The following is a 26,731-nucleotide window of genomic DNA, read 5'->3' on the forward strand; positions in this document are numbered from 1 at the left end:
TTTACATGTAAACGTAACAATTTTATCATAGATAATGGTGAAAAAAGATGAATGCTCTGGATTTGTCGTCGGGAATGTTTACATTCTTAGATCAGACCACCTGTAGCCCCGCCCACACAACCAATACACCAGTCGCGAGGATATGAGGTATTTTGTGACCCTGGAGAAGAAGACCGCTGACGAGGTATATGTCGCTGTCCGGTTGATTAACATTAAATACTGAAACTTTTCGGGTTTTTCAATGTTTTATTCAGTATCGCTTTAGACAAGTAATGCATATTTCGCTAATATCTTGCTGAGAACGAGCTGTTGCGTTTGTTTTTAGCCACGTCAGTTAGCTGTTTTGCTAGCTTGACGTGTCTGCCTGCGGCGGATTGAATGACATTCTGTGTTATTTTCAGTCGATAATGTATTTTCTACAATACTTTTAAACCCTCTGATGGTCAATTAATGAATGTTTAAGCTACAACATACCAGCACTGAACGATGTCAGTAACAATTATATGTTGTAATACCTGGAGTTTCCTTTCATGTTATCACTGTTAAAATTGGTTGTTCTTTTAAGCAGTTAACGTAATTGATTCAAAACGATAAAGACACAAGACCAAACACGTTTGAACTACTCCCGTTTTCATTTCGACGGAGATTTAAAGGGTCATTGGATGTTTAATAATTCGCAGTATAATTTAGACATCATTTTTGTAAGGTTAGGTGAATTCAGGTTAGTTTGGTCATTTTTCCCAGACATCTCAATAGAAACAAATGTCCCAATTTACCTGAATCCACCCTGTATAATTATTAAAACTATGCATTTGACTTCCCCATTAGCTCTGAAATCTAAATCGAAGTATGAAAAATCTGATTTTCACATAGTTTCATTTTTAAATCTGCTCAGTCTTTAAATGACTCATCTTGTCTCATTTAAATGGCGATGTTGAAATCTCTGGTATGTTTTGCAAGAGTTGTATGTCTTTGCAGAGCACATTCTGTAACCCGACTCCTTTTGTCATGGTGCATGAACTGTAGACCGGATGTGCAAATTCAGATCACAATAACAAACATGTTTCTTCACCTAGACAAAAGGGACACGATGAGTCAGCGCTCGGAGCGACGGGGGATCCATGTAGACCAATCAGAATTGCTGTGTAAGAAAGGCTGCGGTTATTATGGCAATGCTGCATGGCAGGGCCTATGCTCCAAGTGCTGGAGGGAGGAGTACCAGAAATCTCGGCAAAGACAGATCCAGGAGGACTGGGCTCTGGCTGAGAAGTGAGTTGAACACAGTGGAATTTAATTTTGTTAGATAACGGATTAAGTATTAATTAAAAGAAACATTCAGCATCATCAAGACATTCTTAAAGCAGAAATGATGTTCAGACAGACTGCTGTAATGATGTGCTTCCTGTTGCAGGCTGCAGCGAGAAGAGGAGGCTGCTTATGTCAGCAGTCACAGTTCCCCTCAGACCCAGCCTCCACAGTCCAACTCTCTTGCCACCTTCTCCAAGTTTGAAGAGAAGAAAACCAATGAGAAGACCCGTAAGGTCACCACCGTTAAGAAGTTCTTCAGACCCTCTTCCCGCACAACCCCTAAAAAAGGTACAAGGAGGGTGGGATTGGAGAAATATAAGTGTGATTTGTGTTTTTTTTTTTTTGCAGTAGGAGGAGTTGGCTGATGTCTGCCAACCAAAAAAAATATTATAAGTTGGACAAGTGAAAACTGATTTAAAATACAGTGGAGCTTTACAGACTTGTGTCAGTGCTGTAGGTTTTCCTTGCATCGCCACTTTCCTTTCAGAACCCAAAATACAAAATCACACATTCTTTTGTTTCTTGATTCCTTTTGGAACTCATGCTTATTTCATATGCAAATGATTGCCCCCATCATCATACATAGTCCCAGTTTGACTTTACCTTGTCATTGGATGGCATCAATCTGATAAAGCCTTAAATTGTCTGCATGCAACATCCAAACAGCAATTTGTAATTTATGCTAGTTGATTATTACTTAAATGGACCTGAATGTTGGCAATTAAAAGGCTTTATCATTGAAACATTAGGTATAGACCATTCAAAAGTTAATTGGGGTCAGTAAGATTTTATGATTTTGAAATATATCTCTTATGCTTACCATGGCTGAATTAATAAAGTAAAAATGTATTTTTTGGTGAAAAGTTTTCTATTTTAATATATTATAAAATGTAGTTCATTCTTGTGATGCAAAGCTGAATTTTCAGGAGTATTACTCCAGTCTTCAGTGTCACATGATCCTTCAGAAATTATTCTAATATGCTGATTTGGTGCTCAAGAAGCTTTACTGTCATCTTGGAATAATTGAAAGCATTCTTGCTGAATAAAATTGTTACTTACTTTCTTTACTGATCCCAAACTTTTAAACGGTAGTGTAAGGCACCCTTGCTTGATTAAATAGTTATTTATTCATTTGCGGTCACTTGATTTCTGTTCTGCGTTCTGTCTGATCTCCACCCCACTTCTACCACATTATTCATCCATATCACCCCCTTTCGCCCGTTTCCCTTGCCTACCCTGGGTGTTTTAGTCCCCCCCGAATAAGAAAGCGAGAAACAAGAGAAAGAGGAGAAGTTGCAAGGCAGGAGGGAGAGCCATGGAGAAAACCTCCTGAGGGATCTGAAGGGCATTTTTACCCAACCCTGGGAGCTGGCCTCCCCCACCGAAGGTAACATACAGAGCCTGAAGGAACATCTGGGGTTATGAAAAGTGAACGTTGGAGGACATTGCATTGTTCATCTTTTCTGAGTTGGACCAGCGTTCCTTTGATGTTTATGATTTGATGTTCTGTGTTGAAGAGCTAACTGTCTAAAAGTGTCTATACTAAAAGTATTTCACAGAGTACAGCAGCAACCCTTTCATTTGATGTTCCCCTCAGATGTTCTTCGTGACATACTGCCCGATCCATACTGTAGTTTAGTGTGTATTTGTTGGTTGTGTGTGCGTCAAAAGCCATGATTGAATTGACCCTACCATTTGTTTTCATGTTCACTGTTTCATTGTCATGAGTCCTCCTCTTTTTCTTGTCAATCTGGTGGCAGCTCTGGTATCGAGGCTGAGAGGTGGGTATTAGTGCCACATCACTGTAGCCCTCCAGCACAAATCACAGTAAAAAAACAAATGCATCAGTGTTATATATGAGCTGCATGCATTCAGGCTGAAACCCTTCTAATGCTCCGTTTAGAAAGACAGGTGCAACAGCGTTTCGAACATCTGTTTGTGTAGTATTTAGCCAAAGCATGCTGGTACCAGAATTCTCTCTCAATTCATTCAGCTACTCTATTAATGTCTTTGACTCTGTTCTGATGTCAAAGGTGTTGGCATAATAACAGATCAATATTTTAGTAGAACGGCCTACTTCTGAGAAGGTTTTCCTCTCAATGGGCTGAAAGTCAACTTATGAATATATGATATGTAACATTGTTGTTTATTCAGTGGCTTTTTTTCTTATTATGTGCAGAATGTCATGTGTAATTCAGCTGAACATTTCTACTTGTATATAATTATTGAATATTATTGGCTGAAATTACTTTCACATGGCATTCTGTGATGAAAACTAACTTTTGAACTTCCATTTTCTTCCGATCCATTTTATTATCCATTTATTGCTTATACAACTTGTTTCCAAACATTCTGTGTGCTTATTTGTGTTCCTCAGAGAGCCATGAGGGTAAAGCGCCCAGTCCCTCCATTAGCCGTCAGTCCAGCATCGAGACTGATCGCGTGGCACGAGACTTTGTGGAGTTCCTCAAGACCATACACAAGCCGGGCAGAGAGATCCACAAGCAGAGCCGTGGTTTCATAGAGAGTATGGGGAATAAAAAGGTGAGAACCAGGGTCACGTGCCTACATCAGATTTGAATGTTAATCATTTAAGTAAACAAATTCTTTTGCATTTGTTCTTATTTGAAGGATCTCAGTGCTGAAGAGCTGTCTGAGTGTGTGCAGGACTTCTATCAGGGCATGTCTGACCGACTCTTGAATCATTATAAAGGTAGAATTCATGCTTCAGAGAAACTTGGCAGCGCTGAATTGGTCAAAAAGTCTCAAATGGTTTGAATCATTTTAATTAAATACGCACTGAATCCATTAGAGCGGATACTTGATCTGATTCATCTGCTGTCTGGTTGTTTTGTTGTAATGGAATTTTATGAAAGATTACCAAACATGGTTTTGTTTTGTATGTACTTGGGCTAGGGATGTAACGATTAACCACGTGCCAGTTTAAAATCGATTCAAATATGTGACGACTCAAATCGGTGGAGATGTTAAACAAGTCGTGATTCTATTAGGGGTAGGAGTTCATAAGAATGTTTGACTGAGGGGAAATTACTCTTTAGAAAAGTTTAGATGGTATTTTTGTATAATGTGTAGTGCGCTGCTTTGTTTACAGCGGTTACCAAGGAAACGCTTAAAAGCCACCTGCTGGCAGATAGTGAATCTGCATCTCGTTCAGCTCTCTGCTCTTTCTGTTCCATGCAGATATTTTTTCTGTTTAGTTTCACAAAGCTATTTTTTTTTTGTTTCAAATTTCGAAATTATACAATCTAATTTAGATTAATAACTGCTCATGTTGCATGTATGCAACATCTTTGTTTGGATCATGATGAAAATGCAGTGGTTGCCTGACTCTAGTTTTAAATGGAAAGAGCACAGACAAAGCCTTATTTTGTTTATATGAATAATTTATTTTATTTGTGTTACTCATTTATTTGATTTGGAGCTTGTTTTCCATTACTTTATATTAAAAATGTGTCATTCAGCAGACGCTTTTATCCAAAGCAACTTTCAAATGAGGACAATAGAAGCAATCAAAACCAACAAAAGAGCAGTAATATGCAAGTGCTATATTAGTATATTATTATAGTGTTATTTCAATTTCACAAGGAAATGTTCAGCATTTTGTCCAAGCAATAATAATAAAAGGACCCACTTAATTTATAATTTGTCTTAAATCGCTTAAAAAAAAAAAAAAAAAAAAAAAAGCCTGAATCGAATCCTGAAATCAAAATTGTGAATAGAATCCAATCATGAGTTGAATGAATCAATTTACATCACTAACCTGGGCCCAATTATATCTGCCCCAGAAGCAGAATTGTTTGGGAGACAGGGGTATCTAAAAAATATTATTTTTCTTTAAATATGGTCAGGCTGGGTCATTAAAATGAGTGAGATTTTTAGAGCTGAGATATCTATACCAGTTGGCCCAAGTTGACCTTTGATAATGCAATATTTATTTTTAGTCCACAGCCCTCAAATTAGATTTTTGGCCCTTCATTTAAAAAAAGTTTGGGCACCTCTGTTTTAGAGCATGACAAATGAAAGTATGTTTAATTAATTATTTTGTTGTTTAAAAAATTTTAGCTTGACTTGTTTGACTAAACCTGATTTTTTTTTTTTTTTGTAGTTGTAAAAGGTTGTAAATGGCTCATCAGTTTTGGTTTCATTTTAGTTTTTAGTAATTTTAACTTGTTTTATTGTATTTTATTTTTACATTTTAAATCAGTTTTAGTAATTTTAGTACTTCAGTGTAATTTTTTTAATTCAATTCAAAAATATGTTCAGAGAAATATTTCTCTCTCTCTGTGTGTGTATATATATATATAATATATAATAAAATAAAATAAAATGTAAATATAAAATGAAAAAAAATATATATATATATATATATGAAAAAAAAATTGAAACGCTGATAATAATTTGGGAATATATATATATATATATATATATATATATATATATATATATATATATCTTTTTTTTTTTTTTTTTTTATATTTACATTTTATTTTATTTAAGCTTCATGTCAGTAAACAAGAAACACTGGCAAATCCAGTACATCCAGCCACCATGTCTGCTAACCACTTAAGAAAACATTGTTGTTCCAGAATGGTGATGTGGGGGTGGGGTTATATAACAGACTGATTTCACTGATTTCATTCTAGACACAAGTATGTGAGGCATCTAAAAGATTTTTATCTGTCCTCTCAGCTGTCCTCTGTAGAATGCTGTGAACGGACCATAATGGTTATTTACATTTTTGTACATTTACACTTGCCTTTTATGGTTTACAGTTGTTTTCCAGAAGCCAGATGAATTTTTTTTTGCAAATATAAACCTCAGTGGGTTCCTCTTTCCTCAGGCTCCTCTGAGAAAGTGGATAGGGTAATGGACCAAGTGGAAAAATACATCATGACTCGACTCTACCAGAGTGTCTTCTGTCCAGAGACCTCAGATGATGAGAAAAAAGACCTGGCCACCCAGCGCAGGATTCGGTCAGCCAATGTTTAGTATTGTTTATGTGCTATTATAGTATTTCTTAATATTTTAAATTAGGTTATGTATGCATGTATGTATGTATGTATGTATGTATGTCTCATTAGCTTTATTTTTATTTCAGTGTAAGTTTTAGTGTTTTTCTTTCTTTAACTTAAACTTATGTTGGCTAGTTATCAAAATAATATTTTTCATTTTAGTTTAAGTTTTATATTAAATATTGATGTTTTAACTACACACTCCATATTATATGCCCAATATCAGTATTAACTTTATGCATGAAAATTCCTCAATCAAGTATGATTCTTTTACGCCTTTCACCTTCTCCAGTATTGATTTATTCATCATTTAATGGTTTTCCAGGGCCTTACACTGGGTAACCATTCAGATGTTGTGTGTTCCTGTGGATGAGGATATCCCTGAGGTCTCTGATAGTGTAGTCGAAGCCATCACCGGTGAGTCTGCAAGGATGGTACTGTTTTGTCTTTAAGTTGCTACTTTCAGTTTTTCTTCCATCAAGATACAAGCTATTTTCTTCTTCTTTTGTCTACCTCAGATATCATTGAGATGGACTCCAAGCGTGTGCCCAGGGATAAATTGGCCTGCATCACCAGTTGCAGCAAGAATATCTTTAACTCCATCAAAGTCACCAAGAATGAACCAGCCTCTGCAGATGACTTCCTACCCACTCTCATTTATATTGTGTTGAAGGCGAACCCGCCACGGCTGCAGTCCAACATCCAGTACATCACACGTTTCTGCAACCCTTCAAGACTCATGACGGGAGAGGACGGATACTACTTCACCAACCTGGTGGGTCCACACATAATTAAGAGTTGCTCAAAAATCATATATGTCCAGACAGACTAATTTTTAAAGGCATAGTCCACCCATGAAAATTGTTCTTTTTCTTTCTGTTTACTCAATTTTTATCTTCATCACGTGTTCCCTGCAGTGCTGTGCCGTTGCCTTCATAGAGAAGCTGGATGCTCAGTCGTTGAATCTCACCCCTGAAGACTTTGAGCGTTACATGTCTGGTCAGGTTTCCCCCCGACAACAAGAAGATCCTGCACCCTGGCCCCAGAGTGGTTCCTGTGTCAACCCAGCACTTAGCCAGATCCAACATAACCTCAAGCTCCTATCCAACCTCGAGAAAAGACAGCAGCAGGTCACCGAGGGGGCGCAGAATCTGCAGGCCGAACTGGCAGAATGGCAGGACAGCGTGGCCCGCGAGGTGCAGGACATCCTGGAGCGATACCCACTGGAGATCAAACCACGAGCATCTGCGATCGATGCGGAGAATGTGGAGAACGACAGGCTGCCACCACCCCTTCAGCCACAAGTGTTTGCGGGTTAGCATAGTGTAATGTCCTTTGGATTGAATAAGCCAGCAACATGGTCGTACCAGACGGGTAAAGCATTTTTAAATGCATTGGCTGCTCTTGTTAAAGTTCTTCACTCCTTCACTGATTTGGGCTGTTACCATTTCATTTGTCTTTTAAATTTGCTTTCAGTCCCCCGTCATATCTTTTCTGAAAACATATTATTTTGTGACTACATTTATGCAGCTGATTCATAATGGACGAGGCTTATTTGTGAAGCTAAATAAGCTTTTCTAACCTGACTTTGGAAGATCTGTCAGCAATTTGATCTACTTTAATACAAGTTGTTTTAAATTACTGAATCAAATAGCTGCTAATACGTCCTCTTAATATGATTGCAGTTTTTTTGTGATCATATACCACATATCAGCATTTCTCTTGTAGATAAGTCATGTACACTGTTGGGTGTTTCACCCCATGCCTTGATGTGCATTTCTCCTGAATGAATGCCTTTTTATGGATGTATAAAATGTTTTGTTGCTCATACTATATACTTTGGAAGTTTAAAGTTGAACCCCATGCAGATTTTTTAGTTTTTAAAGGAATTTTGGCGTATTTTGGTACATTTCATTATTAAATGCTTGATCACGTAATTGATCGGATGTACTGTTCTGCAGATGATTCAGCAATAAACACTATTTACATAGGAATATTTTTATTTACAAATGAAAATATAGGTATAAAGCTGTGCATTTGCTCACCGGAATGTATTCAATTATGTTAAGGTGACATGACTGCAGGTTGCTTTAACTCCCAAGATCAGAATAACATTAAACATGTTTTGCGTTTGATGATGTCAGCATTATCCAAACCCAATTTAAATGCAAGTTTTAATTTTAATACTGCCCCAGCTGTAACTATTACAGGTACTTTGCAAAACACTATATTCATGTGGGGAATTTTTTTTTTTTAATTTACAGTAATGATGATGATTTATGACTGTGTGTGATATTTTGTCTGAACTGTTTTATGTATGATGTAAATATAAGTTGAGGTGTGTTAATTTTCTCTGTGTGAATCATTATTTATCATTCTATAGCACCAAAATAAATCTGCAAACACAATGCTTTTTATTTATTTTTGTTTTGAAGCATACACGTGAATAAAGTCTAGTACTGTAGAAGTGCTTGTTGAGTGGTAGGTGAGAATATGGTGTGCAGATGTCAGTCTGCTAAGTTGAATATCTCTGAAATTAGTTGAATAGCGTCTCATTGGGTATAGCCTGAATGTAACACTTTAATTTCCACATGTTCATGTGGGACTTTGAAAATGGCCCATTTAATGAGCCATTAGATCCATAACAGATCTGCAGCCCCACCAAATCCTGAGTCTCGTACGATGGTTCCTCTGTCCCTGCAGGCTTCCAGAGGTTCTCAGGATAGAATGTAGGTCAGAGTCTCAGGAGAGTTAAGAGGCTCCACAAGTGATATGCTGAGATCTTGTTTAAAGTACTCCACATTTTAAGTCTAATTACTCAGACAATATGTGACATAAATGTAGGTTCTGTTACTTTAGGCATTGATATAGCTTGTATTATATGATATTGGATTAAGTATCATTTGACAAACACATCACCTAACCTTCATTAGTTTGAATTAAGTTACTTTTTCTGTTACACTAGAAAACAAATACATGTGTCAGTTTGTCATAAGATTTAAAAAAAATTGACATAAAATCTAAGAATTTAGTTACAAAAAAAAAATCCGTTTAAACTGGTAAGAAGCACAGCTGGATAGTTATGAATTAAATATTTGATGTTGGCGCTTTTAAGTAGGCGTGTCACAAAGCTAAACTATCCGCCCACTCGAAAAACGCTTTCGTGATTGGTTAATGCTAATCGGCTCAGCAACCAACAGTGAATTCGATTGGTGGACACGGTATCCCATGGTGACTGATACGATCTCCCATGGTGACCGACATAGAGATATAGGCGCTACATTCGCTGCTTGCTGCTTGTAGTCCGTAAACATCAGCCTGATGGTGCAAACCCTGCTTATAAAAAACTAAATTAATAGCGTTTGATGTAGACAGTCGGAGTGACGGATTCGAGGGCAACACTGAAAGGTAAATGCATTTTGAGAGATAACGTTACAAGGTTTTTCTGTATGTTGAAGTTTTGAGCAACCCCCCCATGCTAACTTGCTAAATGCTAACCTGTGCTACATCACCTGCTAGTATATGTAACTTACTGTACAATGTTACTTGTGATAATATATTTTTATTACATCGGTAACTTATAGCAGTATCTTCTTTTTATCTCTGGGTTTTAAGCTCGCACGTGAAGATGTTGGATGGTTTCTTTTTGGATGTGCTCAAAAATTGTCCCTGTGGACATATGTAATTGATGACAGCGTTTGTTATTGGTCGAACTGGTCACCATTTATTATGGGTCGTTTGGTTGTCGAAGTCAAATGACTATGAACGTTTACCTTTGATATCTTGTGTTTGAGACCGTTATGTGCTTTATAAAACCATGAAGGCCTCCGTCACACATTACATCATGTGTTTTGGCCAACTGCAGTCATCTAAGCTCATACAGATGAATATGTTCTGTCACTTCAGCTCAGCGTTGCCAGACATATTTATCGGTGTCTACAATCTGGAAAAATACTGCAGTCTATGTGCCCGAAACTGCTGTTGTTCAAATGAAATGTGAGCATCTAAATTGTCTCTGTTCTGTGTTTTTATTGCAATGAAAGCACCAGGATTCTCCCATCAGGTATATTTGACTGGCAGAATTAAAACTGGCTGGGATGGATGAGCAGAGTGTTGAGGTATGTTTACTGTGTGTGTGTGTGTGTGTGTGTGTGTGTTTTATGCTAACAGGCATCAAGTTGTCTTCTTTTGTCAAAAACTTGACGTAGAACATTACTTTTAATCTTTAATCAAAGGGACAAATCTGTCAATGTTAACTCGCCTTCATGTCATTCAAATGTGAACAGCTTTTCTTCTTCCATGGAACACAAAAAGTGGATTTATTAATATCTAAATAGGAATATTCTAAACATGCTTGTCATAATAATAAAGTAGATTTGGGACTCCCAAATGACAAAATAAAGATCTTTAAAGTTGTTTGTGATCCATAAGATTTGTGCGCTAGATTACAAATTTGAAGCACACAAGAAAGCAAAGGGTGAATAAATTGAAAGAATAAGAACTTTTGGCTGAACTGTTTTTTTCAAGGAGTAGTTTCACCCGGTTTGATTATATTGTAGTAAATATTTTTAGTCTCAATGTTAATGTGTTCGTTTCCTTCTCAAGTTTGTCTGAATTGCCTCTTGTCTTGCGTCCCTCTTCAGAGTATAGCGGAAGTCTTCCGCTGCTTCATTTGCATCGAAAAGCTGCGTGATGCCCGTCTCTGCCCTCACTGTTCCAAACTGTGCTGTTTCGGCTGCATCCGGGTGAGCAAACACATGCATACGCACTCATTAAAAACACAATGACCATACTACACACAGCCTGGAGCAGCTCACAGTGTCTGTCTTATTAATCAGTGCTCCCTCTGCTCGCTTTATTGTGTCAGCTTGACAGGTCCTGACTAAATTCATATGTATAGTAGGTATAGAAAAGAATCACCAATCTTTAAAATAATCACATTTTGCAGCCTGAAATAAGGACAGGCACCGTTTTTGTTTTATCCAACTGTATTTACTCAGTGCAACTTATAACATCCAAGTGAAAAATGGAAGGATGAGCCAAGACCGCATTTATAAATTAGTAAATTGAATTCTTCTGTTTTCTTCCTGGCAGCGATGGTTGACTGAACAGCGAGCTCAATGTCCCCACTGTCGGTAAGTTCTAAAGTTCAACTTCAAATGGTGTTTTGAGCTCTGACAGTCTCTGCAGAATATCTAGAGGATTGAGTATTGATTGTTCTATTGTAAGAGTTCACAGAATGAGATCATTTCGGGGAAGCACTGATTAGTTACATTAAGGAAACCGCAGCCAAAAGGCTTAAGACAACTGGACCAGAGCCATCTGATATTTGGCAACAGAAACACACTTACATGATTGCCAAAGCAGTTTGAAGTGTGTTGAAACCACAGCTTTATAATTAAAGCTCAAACACAAAGACTCCTTTATCTAGAGTGCTGGAACAGATTCATCCCTGTTCCCATACTCACTTTTGGCTGATCTGAAAAATATAAATGATATACAAACATTGCAGAAGTTTTATAGAATCAACTTTAATCCAGCTTGCAACAATACCCATCTCATTCCTCTGTCCTCTCCCCATTTAAAAAAAACAAAACAAAAAAGTAATAATAGCAAATATGTATATGGTCCATTTGTCTAATCAATCTTTTGTTGTATCAGAGCTCCGCTTCAGCTGAGGGAACTGGTCAACTGTCGCTGGGCAGAGGAAGTGACTCAACAACTGGACACACTGCAGCTCTGCAACCTCACAAAGCACGAGGAGAACGACAAAGACAAGTGAGCAGTACCCTGAATATTAAAACATATTTACATACATAATTTTGAAGATCGAAACAATGAAATCTATAAATTAGAAAGCAATAGGAGAAATAGGCATGGTATAATGTTTTCATATAGAAAAGATACGCCATGACTTCTATTTGGTTTTCATGTTCTTGGATGACTAAGTGACCAGTTAGTGTAGTTAATACTGACTGTCAGTGATTCTCTTCTCACGCTGCCATTCTCTTATCCCAACAGGTGTGAGAACCATCATGAGAAGCTGAGTGTGTTCTGCTGGACTTGTAAGAAGTGCATCTGTCACCAGTGTGCTCTGTGGGGTGGCATGGTATGCAATTCCGAATTCAAAACGTATCAGACAGGCTGGTGGATTACATATATGGTGTCATGTCCTCCGATCCAAATGTGTTGTGATAAAACATGACTGGTAACACATCGGAGCAAATTATCAATGGATAATACTGTGCCTAATGTGAATGAATGCCAGTTTGTTTCAGACAGGAACTTGCTTATCTCCTTCTCCTCTCGACAGCATGGAGGTCACACGTTCAAACCCCTGGCCGAGATCTATGAGCAGCATGTGACAGAGGTGAACGAGGAGGTGGCCAAGCTGCGGCGCCGGCTAATGGAGCTGATTAGTCTAGTTCAAGAAGTGGTAATCTCCCTCGCTTCTTATTCACATACACACAGAGCCATTTAGGTGTGATCTGAGTTGACAGTTTGTAATGGATGCTAGTTTACCAGCCACAAATCCCTTTTAGATGAAACTGCAAATGACAAATCAAATGTTGTCTGATTACATGTATTCCTGGTTCGATAAGTGCGTTTGAAGGCATTTTACATAATGTAGAACGCCAGGATGACAAGAAACCCACTCAAATCCATCAGCTACTGTTTATAGCTCACTTTTGAATCCTGTGTCTAGTGATTGTCCTATAGAGGGCGCCACAGCACAAAACAAACGGACTTTACATGGACAAATACATCAGGAAATTCTTCCTAGATCAACACTGATGGTTTTGAAATTTAAATGTTCAGTTAGGACATACAATATTGTTCAAAAGTTTGGGGTCGTTAAGATTTTAATGTTTTTGAAAGATGTCTATTATACTCACCTGGCTGGATTTATTTGATCAAAATACTGAAAAAAAAATGTAACATTTTATACACTCATATGTTTAGTCAAATAATATACATTTTGGAAGTTTTAAGAGCTATAGCTTTGCATTTTACGTGTTTTTAGGAGCGGAACGTCGAGGCGGTGCGTGGGGCGAAGGATGAGAGGGTAAGGGAAATCCGGAATGCTGTGGAAATGATGATTGCTCGTCTTGATAATCAGCTCAAGAACAAACTCATCACACTCATGGGTACAAACATACTTTTGTTCCGACAATTTTCATGTAATCTGATGTTTGCAGTAATATTGGTCTAATGTAGAGATGCTGCACCCACAGGACAGAAGACCTCTCTGACACAGGAGACTGAACTGCTGGAGTCTCTGCTGCAGGAAGTGGAACATCAGGTGTGTGGATCTGGCGGAGCGGTAAAATAAAGCAGACATGCAAGGGACCTCTTTAGACTACACTGAAAATATGCCGTTCAATCAAATACTACAGCTTAAAACCTAAAAAAAAAATATGCAGGATAATAATTTCAGATGTTAGTAGCACTTTTGATTTGTGACGAGTGTTTTCACCCCACAGCTGCGTTCTTGCAGTAAGAGCGAGCTGATCTCTAAGAGTCCAGAGATCCTGCTCATGTTCCAGCAGGTTCACAGGAAACCAATGCAGTCTTTTGTCACCACTCCTGTCCCACCAGACTTCACCAGGTACACAAACTTAGACACTGTACCTGTTATGTTGCTGCTTCACACAGAGACGAGATCTCCAGAAGCTTGAACTTTCTCTGTGGCAATCTGTGAATAATGGATAAAAATACACACCTATAAAAACAACTCCTAAAGCTTATAAAGCCATTCAATCATGATGTCAATTTGTTGGCCAATACTGTATGCTACTTCTCCAGTGAAACATTATTTATGAGTGAAATGAAGTTTGCAGTGAACTTTTCTTGTAAAGACTTGCATATTTCATAAATCGCTCAGTCGCATCTCATTTCTTCTCAGTGAGCTGGTCCCTGCCTATGACTCGAGCACTTTTGTTTTGGCAAACTTCAGGTGACGACACTCCCTTTGTCTTTCTTATTAAATCTTAAATGGTGCATTAGTTTTCTTGCGTGACTTGAATTGCTGTTGTCTCATTGCCTTAAGTACTCTGCGGCAGAGAGCCGACCCCGTCTACAGCCCCCCGCTCCAGATATCAGGACTGTGCTGGAGGTTGAAGGTTTATCCTGTAAGTTTGTCACCTGTGACATAGTGGCAAATGGAAATTCACACACTCTTCATATTCGCAAACGGAGGTTGTTGTTGCGTTTTAGGATGGCAATGGTGTCGTCCGAGGAAACTATCTCTCTGTTTTTCTGGAGTTGTCGGCAGGGCTCCCAGAGACGTCCAAGTAGGCTGCATCCGCTGCTCTTGTCCTGTCATCCTGCTGTGCTGTGTCACAAATAACGTTTTTGATGGCAAACTGGTTGCATATCTTCCAGGTATGAATACAGGGTGGAGATGGTCCATCAGGCCTCCAGTGACCCCACCAAAAACATCATTCGAGAGTTTGCATCAGACTTCGAGGTGGGCGAGTGCTGGGGGTATAACAGGTTCTTCAGGTTGGACCTTCTCGCCAGTGAGGGCTACTTGAATATGCAGACGGACACTCTTGTGCTGAGGTGTGACATTGCAGCTTTTTTTGAGACTTTTTTTATATATCTCTAATAGCACCTTTTAATACGATTTGACTGTTCATTTACTCATGATTACAACCTGTTGATACAGGAAGCGGACTTGTGTTAAAAAAAACACCTTAGATAGAGTGGAATAGAATTGAACATTGATGTCTCAAGATATATTTTTTTAAAGTTTAACGTGTAATTAAATGAAGTGTAGTAAATGCTGCATTTATGCCCAAAAAATAGTGAGAGATGCATCATATACAGTACTATCCAGGGATGCATCCAGTGTAGAATGTCTTGTTCATTTCTTATGCTCTGTTTTTACTATTAATCTCGCAGGTATCAAGTGCGATCACCAACGTTTTTTCAGAAGTGCAGAGATCAATACTGGTATATAACTCAGCTGGAGTCGGCCCAGTCCAGCTACATTCAACAGATCAACAACCTAAAAGAGGTTAGTGTTAAAGATGCTGCTATGTGTATTTTTGTCACCCTCAATACATCCTCATTAGGATTTGTTTTGTTTCTAACTTTAACAGTATTTCTAATGTCTGCGTCCTTCTATACGGACTGAAGTGAATGTATTTATGAAAGCGTTTGTTATTAGTGTAATTTTTCCAAAGTGTCATGTGTTCTATGCTTTTTATATTTTGATGTCTTTGTGTTCAGAGGTTAGCCATAGAGCTGTTCCGGCGGCAGAAGTCGAGGAGTTCCTCTCCACCCGATCGACGTCTCTGCCCCACCACTTCCTCCGAAAGAGACTCCCGTCAGGGGAAGGGTTCTGCACTGGAGGAAAGAAGTCAGGCAGCCTCAGCGGAGACGAAGGAAGATGAGGATGAAGAGAAGACTCGGCATGATGACTCTAATGTAAGGCCTGTGAGCAGCATAGTGATATTCATGGCTATTATGACAATTAAATCTTCAGCTTTTTCTTGTTCCCTTTGAGAACAAGAAAAGTTCTGTGTTTTTTACACCCCTAAATTATTATACATCATTTCATCATAGCCACATCTTGAACATCTTGCATACAAACTCTTACATCGTCGCCTGCTTTTAGGCATATGACATTCAAATCAGATTACGCTCATTGTGATCTCTACAGTAAACAAGCCTTCATGTAAAGTAGTCAACCTGAATCCCTGCCAGCCACATATCTTGAGTCATTTTCATGCTTGAAGCTGTTTGATGTTATATTACGCACATTAGGATCAGTTTGATGATGTATTGATGCACTGTTAGGAGTTGTCTGATGGGGATCTGGAGGTGGACTGTCTAACTGGAGATGATGATGTCAATCCTCTGGACGGTAGCAGCACTTCTGGGAGCTCCACAGCCACCAGTAACACAGAGGAGAATGACGTCGATGAAGAGACCATGTACGTATAAGATAAAAAAATCTACTTTGCTAAAATTTCAGATTGCGCTTTTGAAGTGGAACCACTTGGCCCACTGTTAAAGTCATTTTATCATGGTTAAGGGATCTTAGGAATGTAGTTCACCAGTACAGTTAAAAAAAGTCACTATTTACTTTCTTGAATGCACACAAAGCTATTGGATTGTTTTAAAGCCCTTTGATCATTGTTTAAAATCATGGACCATTTTATGGTGCTTTTCTCTTGCTTTTTTCCATTTCTTTTTAAAATGATAGTCGTGATAGACTGTTATGGTTCTTTCCTTATATGGAAAAATGCAGTTTGGTGATTACAAAATCACTGCAATAATTAACCTTTCCGATGCAAACTGTCTGAATGAGCTAAGCCTTTAATTATTTATAGTAATATTTTACCATACTTGTTGGAAGACAGCATATGATGAAGGTCACAAGCTTCATTGAGGTATTCATGTAGATAATGTAGATCTTTTGAAAGATTTTCTGGCAAAATCACGATCATCTCTAATAGTGTTTTTAATGATGTTTTTTTCCCTTAAAGCAGTACTCATCATTTGTTAGGTCACATCCTCATGGTGTGGTAAATAGTAATGTACTAAGATTATTGCATAAAAGATGGTTCTTTGTGTGCCATAGGGTAACAGCTGTATCCTCTTCCTGGCCAGAAAACACAGTTTAATTAGGGCTGCTACCACATTTGTGACAGGCTTTCCCCCCGTACCCTGTGTTTAACCAGAGGAGAGCTGTTCTTTCTGTCCTGTCCTATCACCATCTGAGAGAATGAGCACTGTGGAAACCCATAATGTAATAACTGCACATAATGTAATAATGAAATGTTCATAATGTAATAATTTTCTCAAAAGTCTTGACCTCATGATGTAATAATATTATAAACTCACTAAAAATATTGTCATATTGTAATAATTGGATAAAGTATATACTTATATATAATAAAAAAAAAAACGCTCAATGCTGCAAGCGTTGTAAATAGAAACAAATTATGCTCTCCAGAGCACAAAAGCAAATAATCACAGTAGAGAATGCCAAATATTTAATTATTATATTTTCAACTAAGGGTACTCCTGCGTGTATTTTTTATTTAAATTTTTTTTGGAGTGTTTGTCTCCCTAAACTGGGCGTGACACAAAAAACTGCTTTCCTTATGGATTTAGCATAGAATGTTACTTAAATATGAGAACCGTTGTCAATCCTACTTTGCATGTTTTGAACACAAATTATGTTTTTTTTTCTTTGGCCATGCAATAAATGCGCTTGCACTTCACGTCCTTGAAAGAGCGCAGTTTACTGAAGTATTTACTTTAACTTCTCAGGTACTGTCCGTGGTATGATGAGAACAACAGTGGTTACATATAAATGTTTTAATTGTTTGATTCAAATTATTGCTTGGAGCAATTCAGTTGTGCCCCTACTAATTCGGTGTCTTTGTTCCAAATTGGGTTATACAAAAAAAAAAAAATGCTTGTAATTCAAAGGCAACTTGGAGCACAAGTTAAATGAACATTTCTTCTTTTAATACAAGCTATAACTTGAAATGTACTTCTGAGAATATGTTGAAAAATGAAGTACAACTTACAACCACACATCATTTCTGTGCCTATAAGTGATTTCAACCAGGGAAATCATCAGTTTAACAGCCTGTGAAGAATGTGTCAGCAACGTGACATTTACCTCAAGAAGATAAAAGCGTCTATATAGAATCATATCAGCAAAATAATAAATATGATACATTTATGTAGAATATACATGTTTTTTCTTAAAACAACCATTTAAGTGACTATATCTCAAAAAAATTCTATATATAAAATAATTAGTGCTGTCAAATGATTAATCTAAATATATTACATAATTAGAGCTGAAACCAAGTTTTTTTTTTTTTTTTTTTTTTTTAGAATGTGCTGATATTACCTTATGATCTGTGATTACATTATAAGTTGCCACAGTGTGTTCATGATGTATTACGTTTCTCACACAATAACCTATTGCATTATGTGAAAAAACTAATTTACATTGAAACATTATTACATTATGAGCTCAAGATTTTATTAAGTTTTGAGAATTATTACATTATGAAAATTTTATTACAATAATAATGCAATGCTTATTACATTATGTGCAGTTATTACACTGTGAGTTGCTGCAAGCACTATTGGCAGCTTTGACTTGTGTGGGTTCTGTGAGAGCACTTGTGTTTCTGTAGTGAGGTGTTGGGGTCAGAAACTCACATGTTTCTGCTCCTGCTGCCGGCTACTGCCCGCTCACACAGCTCTCAAACACACACACTGCTCCAACCAGGTGAGTCATCAGAGCCTCTGCCTCCTGCTTACAAATGCTGGTTCTCACAGTCACACACACACACACACAAACACACACACACACACATGTGCACTCCTGTTCTCTCAGGCCCACGCACATTCTCACACCTTTGACTCTATTTGCTGGAGTGCTTTGTGTAAGCTCCTCGTGTTGGCTTTGTAAAGGTGCCCATGTGCTTTCCGTTACCCAAATGTCAGAAGTTCCACTTAATCAAGATAAAGTAGGTGAAAGCTGGAATAATCTGGCGATGTGGCTTTTTTTTTTTAATGCTTCTCTGGTGTGCTTAATGTGTTCTTAATATCCATCCAAATGTCAGTCAGGAAAACACAAGAAGTTGCAAATGCAAATGCCAATGTCTCAATTTGTTATTTTAATTTAAATCTGCAAAAAAAAAACCCCCCGAAAAGATTCAAACCATTGATTAGTGCAGTGGTTTATTGAATAGTAAGTGGCCAGAATGCATCATGACTGATTAGCACTTACAGAACAAATGTGCAATTAAATCCGATTAAATATTTAAAAAGACAAGAGGAGTCAGAGGTGGACAAGGTAAACTAAGACTAATACACACTGTTATCGGTCATAGTCCTCTTGGGACAAATAAAACGGAAATAAAAAATGAAATGAGAATGATTTAATAGGCAGTTAAATGTTTAGATGTTTTTACTTCTATGATCTACTGTTATATAATCCTTAATAAGAAAATGAGTTTGAACTTTTGTTAACAAAGGAAGTCGAGCTTGATTGTGTTACAGAGACATTTAATCCCAAATGAAATCCTGGATATTGAAGGATATGTACTCATCTGGAGATCATGTGCCATTTTTTTTTATTGTATGTGTATGGATGAAGGGATGGATGTTTATGTATAAGTGTGCATATGTATATCTTTTATTTTTATTTGGTGTAGTATTCTTTGTTTTGAATATCTGTTTTTATATTTCTTAAGATTTTTTTTATTTTGTACTTTCTGCAATAATTCAGTCTTAGTATTGCTAAGCAGAAAACTAAATACATTTCATTATTTAATTTAAACTTTTATTAACCCTCTTAAGGCAGGTGTTGCAGATTTGCAACAGTAAAGTAACTAAAAACCTTATTACTCCAGATACATATTTTATGAATCTGGAGTACTAAAAACTTTACTATAGGTTACTAAATTTACTAAGTTACTAAAACTTAATTTGAGCCTGAGAGGGTTAACCTATTATTTCTATTATTTTTTACAATATAAAGAAAACCTATTTTTGTGTGTATCGAGGTGAGATAATAACAATAATAATTATAATTATTATTAATATTATTTTAATTTTTTTATATAAATATTTTTTTTATGAAAAGAAAACTTATTGTTTTATGTATGTTGAGGGAATGATGTATTTATTTAGTTTAATGTTTTTCTATAAACCCTTATGGAGTATATTAAAGAAAATAAATAATTTTAAAGCTGGGGCCAGTATAAAATACTAGCAGGGTAAGCACATTTGTTCTATATATCCGTGTGGAGTCAAAGCTCTCAGCTTCTATAAATACTGTAGTGATCAGCACAGAGAACCGCTGGAGAGGACTGCGTCATCACACAGTTGAGCCTGAGACAATGTTACCCTTACACACACTCCCATACAGTACATACATATTCAGCAGGATGCTTGGGGCAGAACGCTATCAACTCCCCCTGTGGAGCAGCTTAATTCAGACTATACCACTTCTCCCTATTAACAAGGGGAGACACGCAAATGAATCCTGGTCTATTTGAAGGATGTGGCGAAACAAAAGGGACATAAGGCCCGGCCACACTTCATTTAGCTCCATTTGGATCCAATAAATCATTCAGAACCTTTCCACACTAAAACCTACATTTTTGAGCTGATCTGGTTATGCATTGTAGATATGTTTATTTGCTGCTGACACTCTCTAGTACTAGTTTCTTTGATGCTAGAGAAATAATAAAAGTGTGAATTGTTTTGGTCTGTTCTAGGTCTGGTGAGAATGATGTGGAGTACAGTGGGAATCTAGACCTGGAGGAAGGTGAATTACCTGATGATGTTGCCGGGGCAACAGGTGAACCAAAGTTTATCCGTCTAAGCTGCCTCACTAATACAAATATTGCTGTTTCTATAATGAAAAGCAAGTGTCATGAATATGGCAATCTGGTGTGTTGAAACACTTGGTTTGAAGTGTCATCGACTTCGACACCCTGTTAATCAGTTGTAGTGATGTAACGAGCCAAATTACCATATCAGCCTTTGAAGACTGACTGCAGTATCTGCAGTTTAAAACACTGTGGCAGCTTCTGCTGTGAGACATTAACAATTCACCCCAAAAAAGAAATAAATAGGACTATAATGTTTTAGAGTTGAGACACCTGAACCGTGTCAGAATGAAATTGAATAATAGTCCATATGCTGCAATTTGTGATATAATGTACTGTACCCTCTCACAATTGTGTAGGGATATGCCGGTATCAAATTTTCCTGTTGCGGTTAATTGATAATGCTTTTATCATGGTATACGGTATTATCACAGTATTTAAATTTTTTTTTTAAAAAAGTGGTCATAATACAGTATAACAGGTTAAATAACTTTTTTTTTCTTATAACAAAAATAACTAAATATTTAAAACAATAAAGCAATAAAGAAAAAATATATAAAAGTTAAATGTTTTACACATTAAATTGCAAAAGAACTATAAAGACCAATAGGTATCACTTTACAATAAGACCTCATTATTTAATGTTAGTTAATGAATTAACATTCAAGGCAAGGCAAGTTTATTTATATAGCACATTTCATACACAATGGTAATTACATAAAGGAAAGTACAAAAAAAAGTAATGAAGAAAAATAATCACAAAAATAAAACAAGCAATTTAAGAACTTGAAAATGATAAAAAAATTGACTTAAAATGAATTTAAGACCGTTTAAAAAAAAAAAAGAAAATTATTTTACATAAAATACAGTGCAATACATAAAATATAGTGTAATCAGTTCGGACATCGCATATTGCTCATTGTTTAGCTGTGCATTTGTTGAATGAGCACTATCTACATTTGCTCTAGAAGTTATTAATCTTTGTTAAAAAATACAAGTCTTAGTTCATGTTAGCACATTAAATAACACCGTTGCAACTTTCAATTTTAACAATATGTTATTAAATATTGGAATACCTAAGATTAATGAATGTTCAGAATAATTTTTTCATTTCCAGTTTATGTTAACTAATGAAGCCATAATGTAAAGTGTGAATGAACAATAAAAGATCAAAACACTTTCAAACAATATCTAAGGCATTTGTAGTCCAGATTAAAAAATAAATAATAGGCTATTTATCTTCAAACATTTTTTTTTTTTTAAATAAATATAATCAGTAGTTGGCTCTGTAATAAACACCATAGGGAAAACCCAAATCTGAATTGTCATTTAAGATAATTGATTGTTTAGAAATTAACAGCTGCTTTATTTACTGTGTTTACAGGGTAAGGGCTGCATTTTAGCGCCATCTGCTGTAAGAGAGTGAATGTGCTTTCATTCATGTGCTTCTCATGCGTGCTTGTTTACATCAGAGCACATGCGCTCTTTCAAGCAGCATACAGCGATGTTGTGCATTTTAAGCAGCTGATGGGAATACTATTCTTAAAATGCATTCCAAATTCAGAATAATTTGTAATGTATATTTATTCACGGCATTTAGAAGTGCCCACAATAACAATATCGTGCATATTAATCACCGCAATATATCGCATTACCGAATATTGGCACAAGTCTACAATTGTGATAGATTTTCTGCCTGTACTTTGCCCTGTACTATGGCTGCATAATGCTAACCTTACACAGTCCAAGTCTTCTCTGTACTAACTGTCTCCCACTGCTGTTCAGGAGGTTCTGGTGCAGGTGCTCGGGGTTCAAAGCGTGGGGCTGGTGCGAGCTCAGCCAGCCTCCTGGAGATCGACCCGGTCATCCTCATCCAACTACTGGACCTGAAGGACCGCAGCCATGTGGAGTCACTGTGGGGGATACAGCCCCGTCCCCCTGCCTCTCTCCTCCAGAGCCAAGGTGTCACTGATATGATCAATTTGGAGATTGAAATCAACATCAACTCAGTAGCACTCTGAAGTGACTATAAAGTTGACAAAGGTTGACATTATTCATGACTCATTAATCGTTTTTGATTGACAGCTGCTGCAGTGCCCTCTCGTAAAGAGCGTGAGCGTCGGCCTCAGGCAGTGCGTCGGTCAACCCCGGACTCGGGGGTCCTGATCAGACTGAAGGCTCAGATGGCAGTGCGTGGTAAGATGTCAGACGTGAAAGGGCAGCTGGAAGCCCGCTCTCTGGGAGCCTCAAACCACGATCAGGGCCCCTCCGTGGATTCAGAGATGAGGCCCAGTCGCAAACCCAGTGAACTGCTCCTCAAAGCACCCGTCTCATCACGACACTCTTGGAATGGTATGGCACTGAGCAAGTTTGCCTCATATTGACACATAAAACATAAAAGTTACGGTAAATCTAATGTTCTATTTAAAAGTTCTTTCTTTTATTATAAAAGTTTTTAAAACATAATCAAATTTTCCATAAAAAATATATAGCAGTGCAACAGTTTTCGACATTGAAAATACTAAAGACTGGAATAATGGCTGGTGAAAATCAGGAATAAATTACGTTTTAAATATTATTTAAATACATTCCATTAGAAAACTTTTTTTACTATAGTTATAATATTTTACACTATAACAGTTTTTTTTTTGTATTTATAATCAAATGAAACACAGCCTTGGTGAGCATAGACGACCCCAAATCTTTGTTGTGATCGTTGTTTCAGGAGTGAAGAAGGCTGGTTCTCCTAAGCAGGAAAGCGTGGGAGCTCTGGGTGGACTGTCCCTGCGCAGGGCTTTGGACGCCGGGGAGAAAGAGCTGAGAGGAGCTGGACAAGAGTCCCCTACTGAAGCTGCTCCTTGTCTCAGAGAGGGATCCTCCTCTTTGGATGGTCTGTACACTACACTAGACGTAGTTGTCCTCCAACCCACTAGTTGATCTAGTCTCATCTCATGCTGTTTTTCAGCATCTTGCACTATTGGGTTTTTAAGATGCCTTGTTAAATTAATCTAACCAGCCTAATTTTATCATAACACTGAAGATAGTGAATTATGAACATATGTCGTTTTGCCCATCCCAAACAATAGCTTTGAAACCCTTTCAATTATGCTAGGAATAATCATAATTCATTTGGGGGAAATGCAATGAGACTTCTGTGAAACTCAACTCTAATATTATAGGATGTATTCAGATTGTTTAGAAATGAGGCAATCTTTATTTTGCAGGCTCACTGAAAGCACGCAGTGTGCAGAGTTCTCCTCCCTCGCTGGGAAGCAGCGGCTGTTCCTCTGAGAATCCCTCTGGCTCTAAACATGAGGAAGTTCTGTATGGAGCTTCAGCTTCAGAACTGTTCAGCGTCACCGCTCTCAATGGAGCAGCCGCTCCTGCCACCATACAGCGCAGGACTCCAGCCGCTGGGTAATGTACAGAAACAAGCCATCAGTAGCACAGCACACTTTCTGTGTGTGTGTGTTTCCATTCATGAACAAATGCAGTTGTTGAGCTTGAATGAAGGTTGCCATTTTTATGCTCAAAAAATTGCTTAGCTACTTGGCAATGATGAACTGGTTTTAATTTGTCATTACATTCATTGTTATTATTATTGGAATCTCTTGAGTTTTTTTCTGATGCTGTGTTTTATTAAAAAAAAAAAAAAGTTTTTTTTATTTAATTAATTATTTAATTTTTATCAGTGTCTCCACATAGCATGGTAAAATACCACACAATAGCTTTGATTGTGCAAATCTTTATTTTATTTGTTACCATAAAATGGTGAGACTCAATGGTTTGCACCATGTTGATATTTAGGTTTTATTTTTTTTGCATGAAATAACATGAGACCCTTACTTTTTTTTGACACTCTAATAATTTTTGTTTTTGCTTCAGTTTGTTTCAATCAGCATGCCAATATTTAATAAAAAAATTCCCACATATATATATATATATAGTATGACACAATTTGTTTCTACCATGCTAATATTTTTAACATTTACATTTATTCATTTAGAATTTTTTTCTTTTGGTTTGTAAACTTTTAGTGTGCCAATAATATTTAGCTTAATTTTTTTTTAAGTTTAGTTTAGTATCTTTGTTTTATTAAGGGATTTTCTTCTTTTTTTTTTTTTTTTTTTTGTCACATAAATTGGCGTGATTGTTTCCTTCAGGTCTGGGCTGCTGATGGACAGCTCTCTTCCTCTCTTCTTCCAAGAGTGTGCCGGAGAGATCCATCCATCACTGCTGTCACTGGCTGAGCCATCATCCTCTTCCTCCTCATGCCCTGATGAAGGTGAGACATGAAGATCTTTTCTGGAAAACACAAAAACAGGGGAAAAAAACACGGGAGATGTATAATTACCCTGCAGCACGTTACACTTGATGAGTCACTGCACACAGTGAACGGACTCAAATTAGAGGAGTTCTCAGGATAATACATTTATTCAGATGCTTCATGAGTAACACTCTCTTATGTGCTACTTAATTGCAAAAGGAAATAAAGTACAGCTGATACAGAAAAACATGTGTTCTCCGTACTGATATCTGTCAGTTGATATAAACGTACGATTGTCTGTTCATAGGTGTCCTCAGCCAGAAGCAGCTCCACCATGTGCTGCCGGGCATGAGCAGTGACAGTGAGCTGGACTGTGACACGGAGAACGAGAACGAGAACGAGGATGAGGATGAGGATGAGGATGAGGTGGTGGCTCTGGAGGCTGGAGACTGTGCGTTTGACACCAGAACTCTACTCTGCCCAGGTTCATACCTCACACTTCACTGATGCTGTTAGTAAATCCACTGCTATCAGCTTAAAGCCTGGACGTGTTAACCTCAACTTGTCCTTCATGGTCTTTACCTTTTTTGATCTAAACACGCAAACTTAAATGACAAATCTCAGTCCAGATCAAACTGAAAATGTAACTTTTTTTTACATACGTAAGTTTTGATCAATCAGTCAAAAAGCTTAAAACAAAAATTTCCACCACATAATGAAAAAAAATCTAACAGTTTGGATTCTGAGAATCTCAAGATATAAACTTAGAATACAGTTTTTTTTTTCTTTTTCTTTTTTTTCCCCTCATAATTCTGAGTTTGTCTCGCAATTCAGTTTTTTTTTTTTCCTCCATGAAATTTAAAAAGGTAGTTAACTGAGGAAAAAAGTCAGAAGTGTGGAATAAAATTCACATTTATCTTTTTCTTTTGAAATCCTGTAGTGGAAATGGGCTTCCATACAAAAGTGATTCAGACTAACATTTTTATTTTTTTTTCACTTAAAAAAAATAACATAATTCTGAATGTCATGTTTATTATTTTTGAGTTGTTATTTGATGTTTTCTAAAAATGTTGACTGGTTGAATAATGCAAATTATTGCAGAAAGTCAAAATTGTTAAATCATAAAATCATAATTCAGCCTTTAGTACTTCCCTTTTAATACAGTGTTGTTTTATATTAGGCAAACGTGCTTTGTTAAAGTTAAAAATAGAGTTGTGCACAGGTCTGTCATTATCTCCGTGGGTGGGCCGCGGGCACCAGTCTATTATAATATTAGAGTATTAGAGTATATAATATCACAGTACAGACTTGTGATGCAGCGGTCTGTGTGTGGTCTGATGAAGTGGCGTCTGTGTCTCGTTCGCAGGCGAGCAGCTGACCCCTGATGATCTGAGCTTTGTGACTGGAGAGACCACAGAGAGATGATCCACCACAGTGTTACAAAAATGTCTGCAAGTCACATGAACCTTCCTGTGTCATCAGGCACAGGATGTGCTCTTTACATTACGTCTGTGCACTTACTTTATATTCAGATGTTCAGAACAGGATTATGTTTCTATGTGCTACTGTATGTGTTATTTCAGAGAAACTACTTTTGGGATAGTAAAGATATATATATATATGTATATGGAGTATATGCATTTTTTTGCTTTGCATTGTGAAATGTGTAACATTCCGTAATAAAGCTAGGTGTATATATTTTGTGTGTGCATAACTAGGTACTCCTATTACAGTTATAT

The 26,731-nt window shown here is 37.1% G+C and overlaps 2 protein-coding genes across 4 annotated transcripts; both read left to right on the plus strand.

Moving 5' to 3' along the window:
• The first annotated feature begins 40 nt into the window (after window positions 1-40).
• LOC128021079 (rab5 GDP/GTP exchange factor-like) lies at window positions 41-8,688 on the plus strand. Its single transcript, XM_052608001.1, has 9 exons — window positions 41-184; window positions 1,077-1,269; window positions 1,412-1,596; window positions 3,686-3,852; window positions 3,940-4,021; window positions 6,170-6,302; window positions 6,667-6,758; window positions 6,860-7,116; window positions 7,259-8,688. The coding sequence occupies exons 2-9, from the start codon at window positions 1,091-1,093 to the stop codon at window positions 7,658-7,660; spliced, it is 1,497 nt and encodes a 498-aa protein (XP_052463961.1). The 5' UTR covers window positions 41-184; window positions 1,077-1,090; the 3' UTR covers window positions 7,661-8,688.
• An 897-nt stretch (window positions 8,689-9,585) lies between these two features.
• LOC128021085 (E3 ubiquitin-protein ligase TRIM37) lies at window positions 9,586-26,690 on the plus strand. 3 transcript variants are annotated; one of them, XM_052608007.1, is made up of 25 exons: window positions 9,586-9,749; window positions 10,385-10,459; window positions 10,985-11,086; window positions 11,436-11,476; window positions 12,003-12,119; window positions 12,363-12,450; window positions 12,655-12,777; window positions 13,366-13,489; window positions 13,577-13,644; window positions 13,826-13,950; window positions 14,248-14,298; window positions 14,392-14,473; window positions 14,559-14,635; window positions 14,727-14,906; window positions 15,249-15,363; window positions 15,579-15,776; window positions 16,149-16,285; window positions 20,612-20,694; window positions 22,511-22,687; window positions 22,811-23,077; window positions 23,451-23,615; window positions 23,950-24,142; window positions 24,889-25,010; window positions 25,300-25,476; window positions 26,359-26,690. In XM_052608007.1, exons 2-25 carry the CDS (start codon window positions 10,439-10,441, stop codon window positions 26,415-26,417), a joined length of 2,892 nt encoding a protein of 963 aa, XP_052463967.1. In that variant the 5' UTR covers window positions 9,586-9,749; window positions 10,385-10,438; the 3' UTR covers window positions 26,418-26,690. The 3 variants fall into 3 exon arrangements, with proteins under 3 accessions (XP_052463967.1, XP_052463968.1, XP_052463969.1); XM_052608008.1 differs by having other exon boundaries at window positions 9,612-9,749; window positions 10,391-10,459; XM_052608009.1 differs by having other exon boundaries at window positions 9,612-9,749; window positions 10,405-10,459.
• Window positions 26,691-26,731: the final 41 nt, after the last annotated feature.

Source organism: Carassius gibelio, chromosome A10 (genome assembly GCF_023724105.1).
Source record: "Carassius gibelio isolate Cgi1373 ecotype wild population from Czech Republic chromosome A10, carGib1.2-hapl.c, whole genome shotgun sequence".
Lineage (NCBI taxonomy): Eukaryota > Metazoa > Chordata > Actinopteri > Cypriniformes > Cyprinidae > Carassius > Carassius gibelio.

Coding starts and splice junctions, on each gene's coding strand:
- LOC128021085 (XM_052608007.1), top strand. CDS start 10,439: ATGGATGAGCAGAGTGTTGAG. Junction 14,636..14,726: donor GGGCTCCCAGAGACGTCCAA/GTAGGCTGCATC, acceptor CATATCTTCCAG/GTATGAATACAGGGTGGAGA. Junction 23,078..23,450: donor ATCACGACACTCTTGGAATG/GTATGGCACTGA, acceptor TCGTTGTTTCAG/GAGTGAAGAAGGCTGGTTCT.
- LOC128021079 (XM_052608001.1), top strand. CDS start 1,091: ATGAGTCAGCGCTCGGAGCGACGGGGGATCCATGTAGACCAATCAGAA. Junction 1,597..3,685: donor CCGCACAACCCCTAAAAAAG/GTACAAGGAGGG, acceptor TGTGTTCCTCAG/AGAGCCATGAGGGTAAAGCG. Junction 6,303..6,666: donor GCCACCCAGCGCAGGATTCG/GTCAGCCAATGT, acceptor ATGGTTTTCCAG/GGCCTTACACTGGGTAACCA.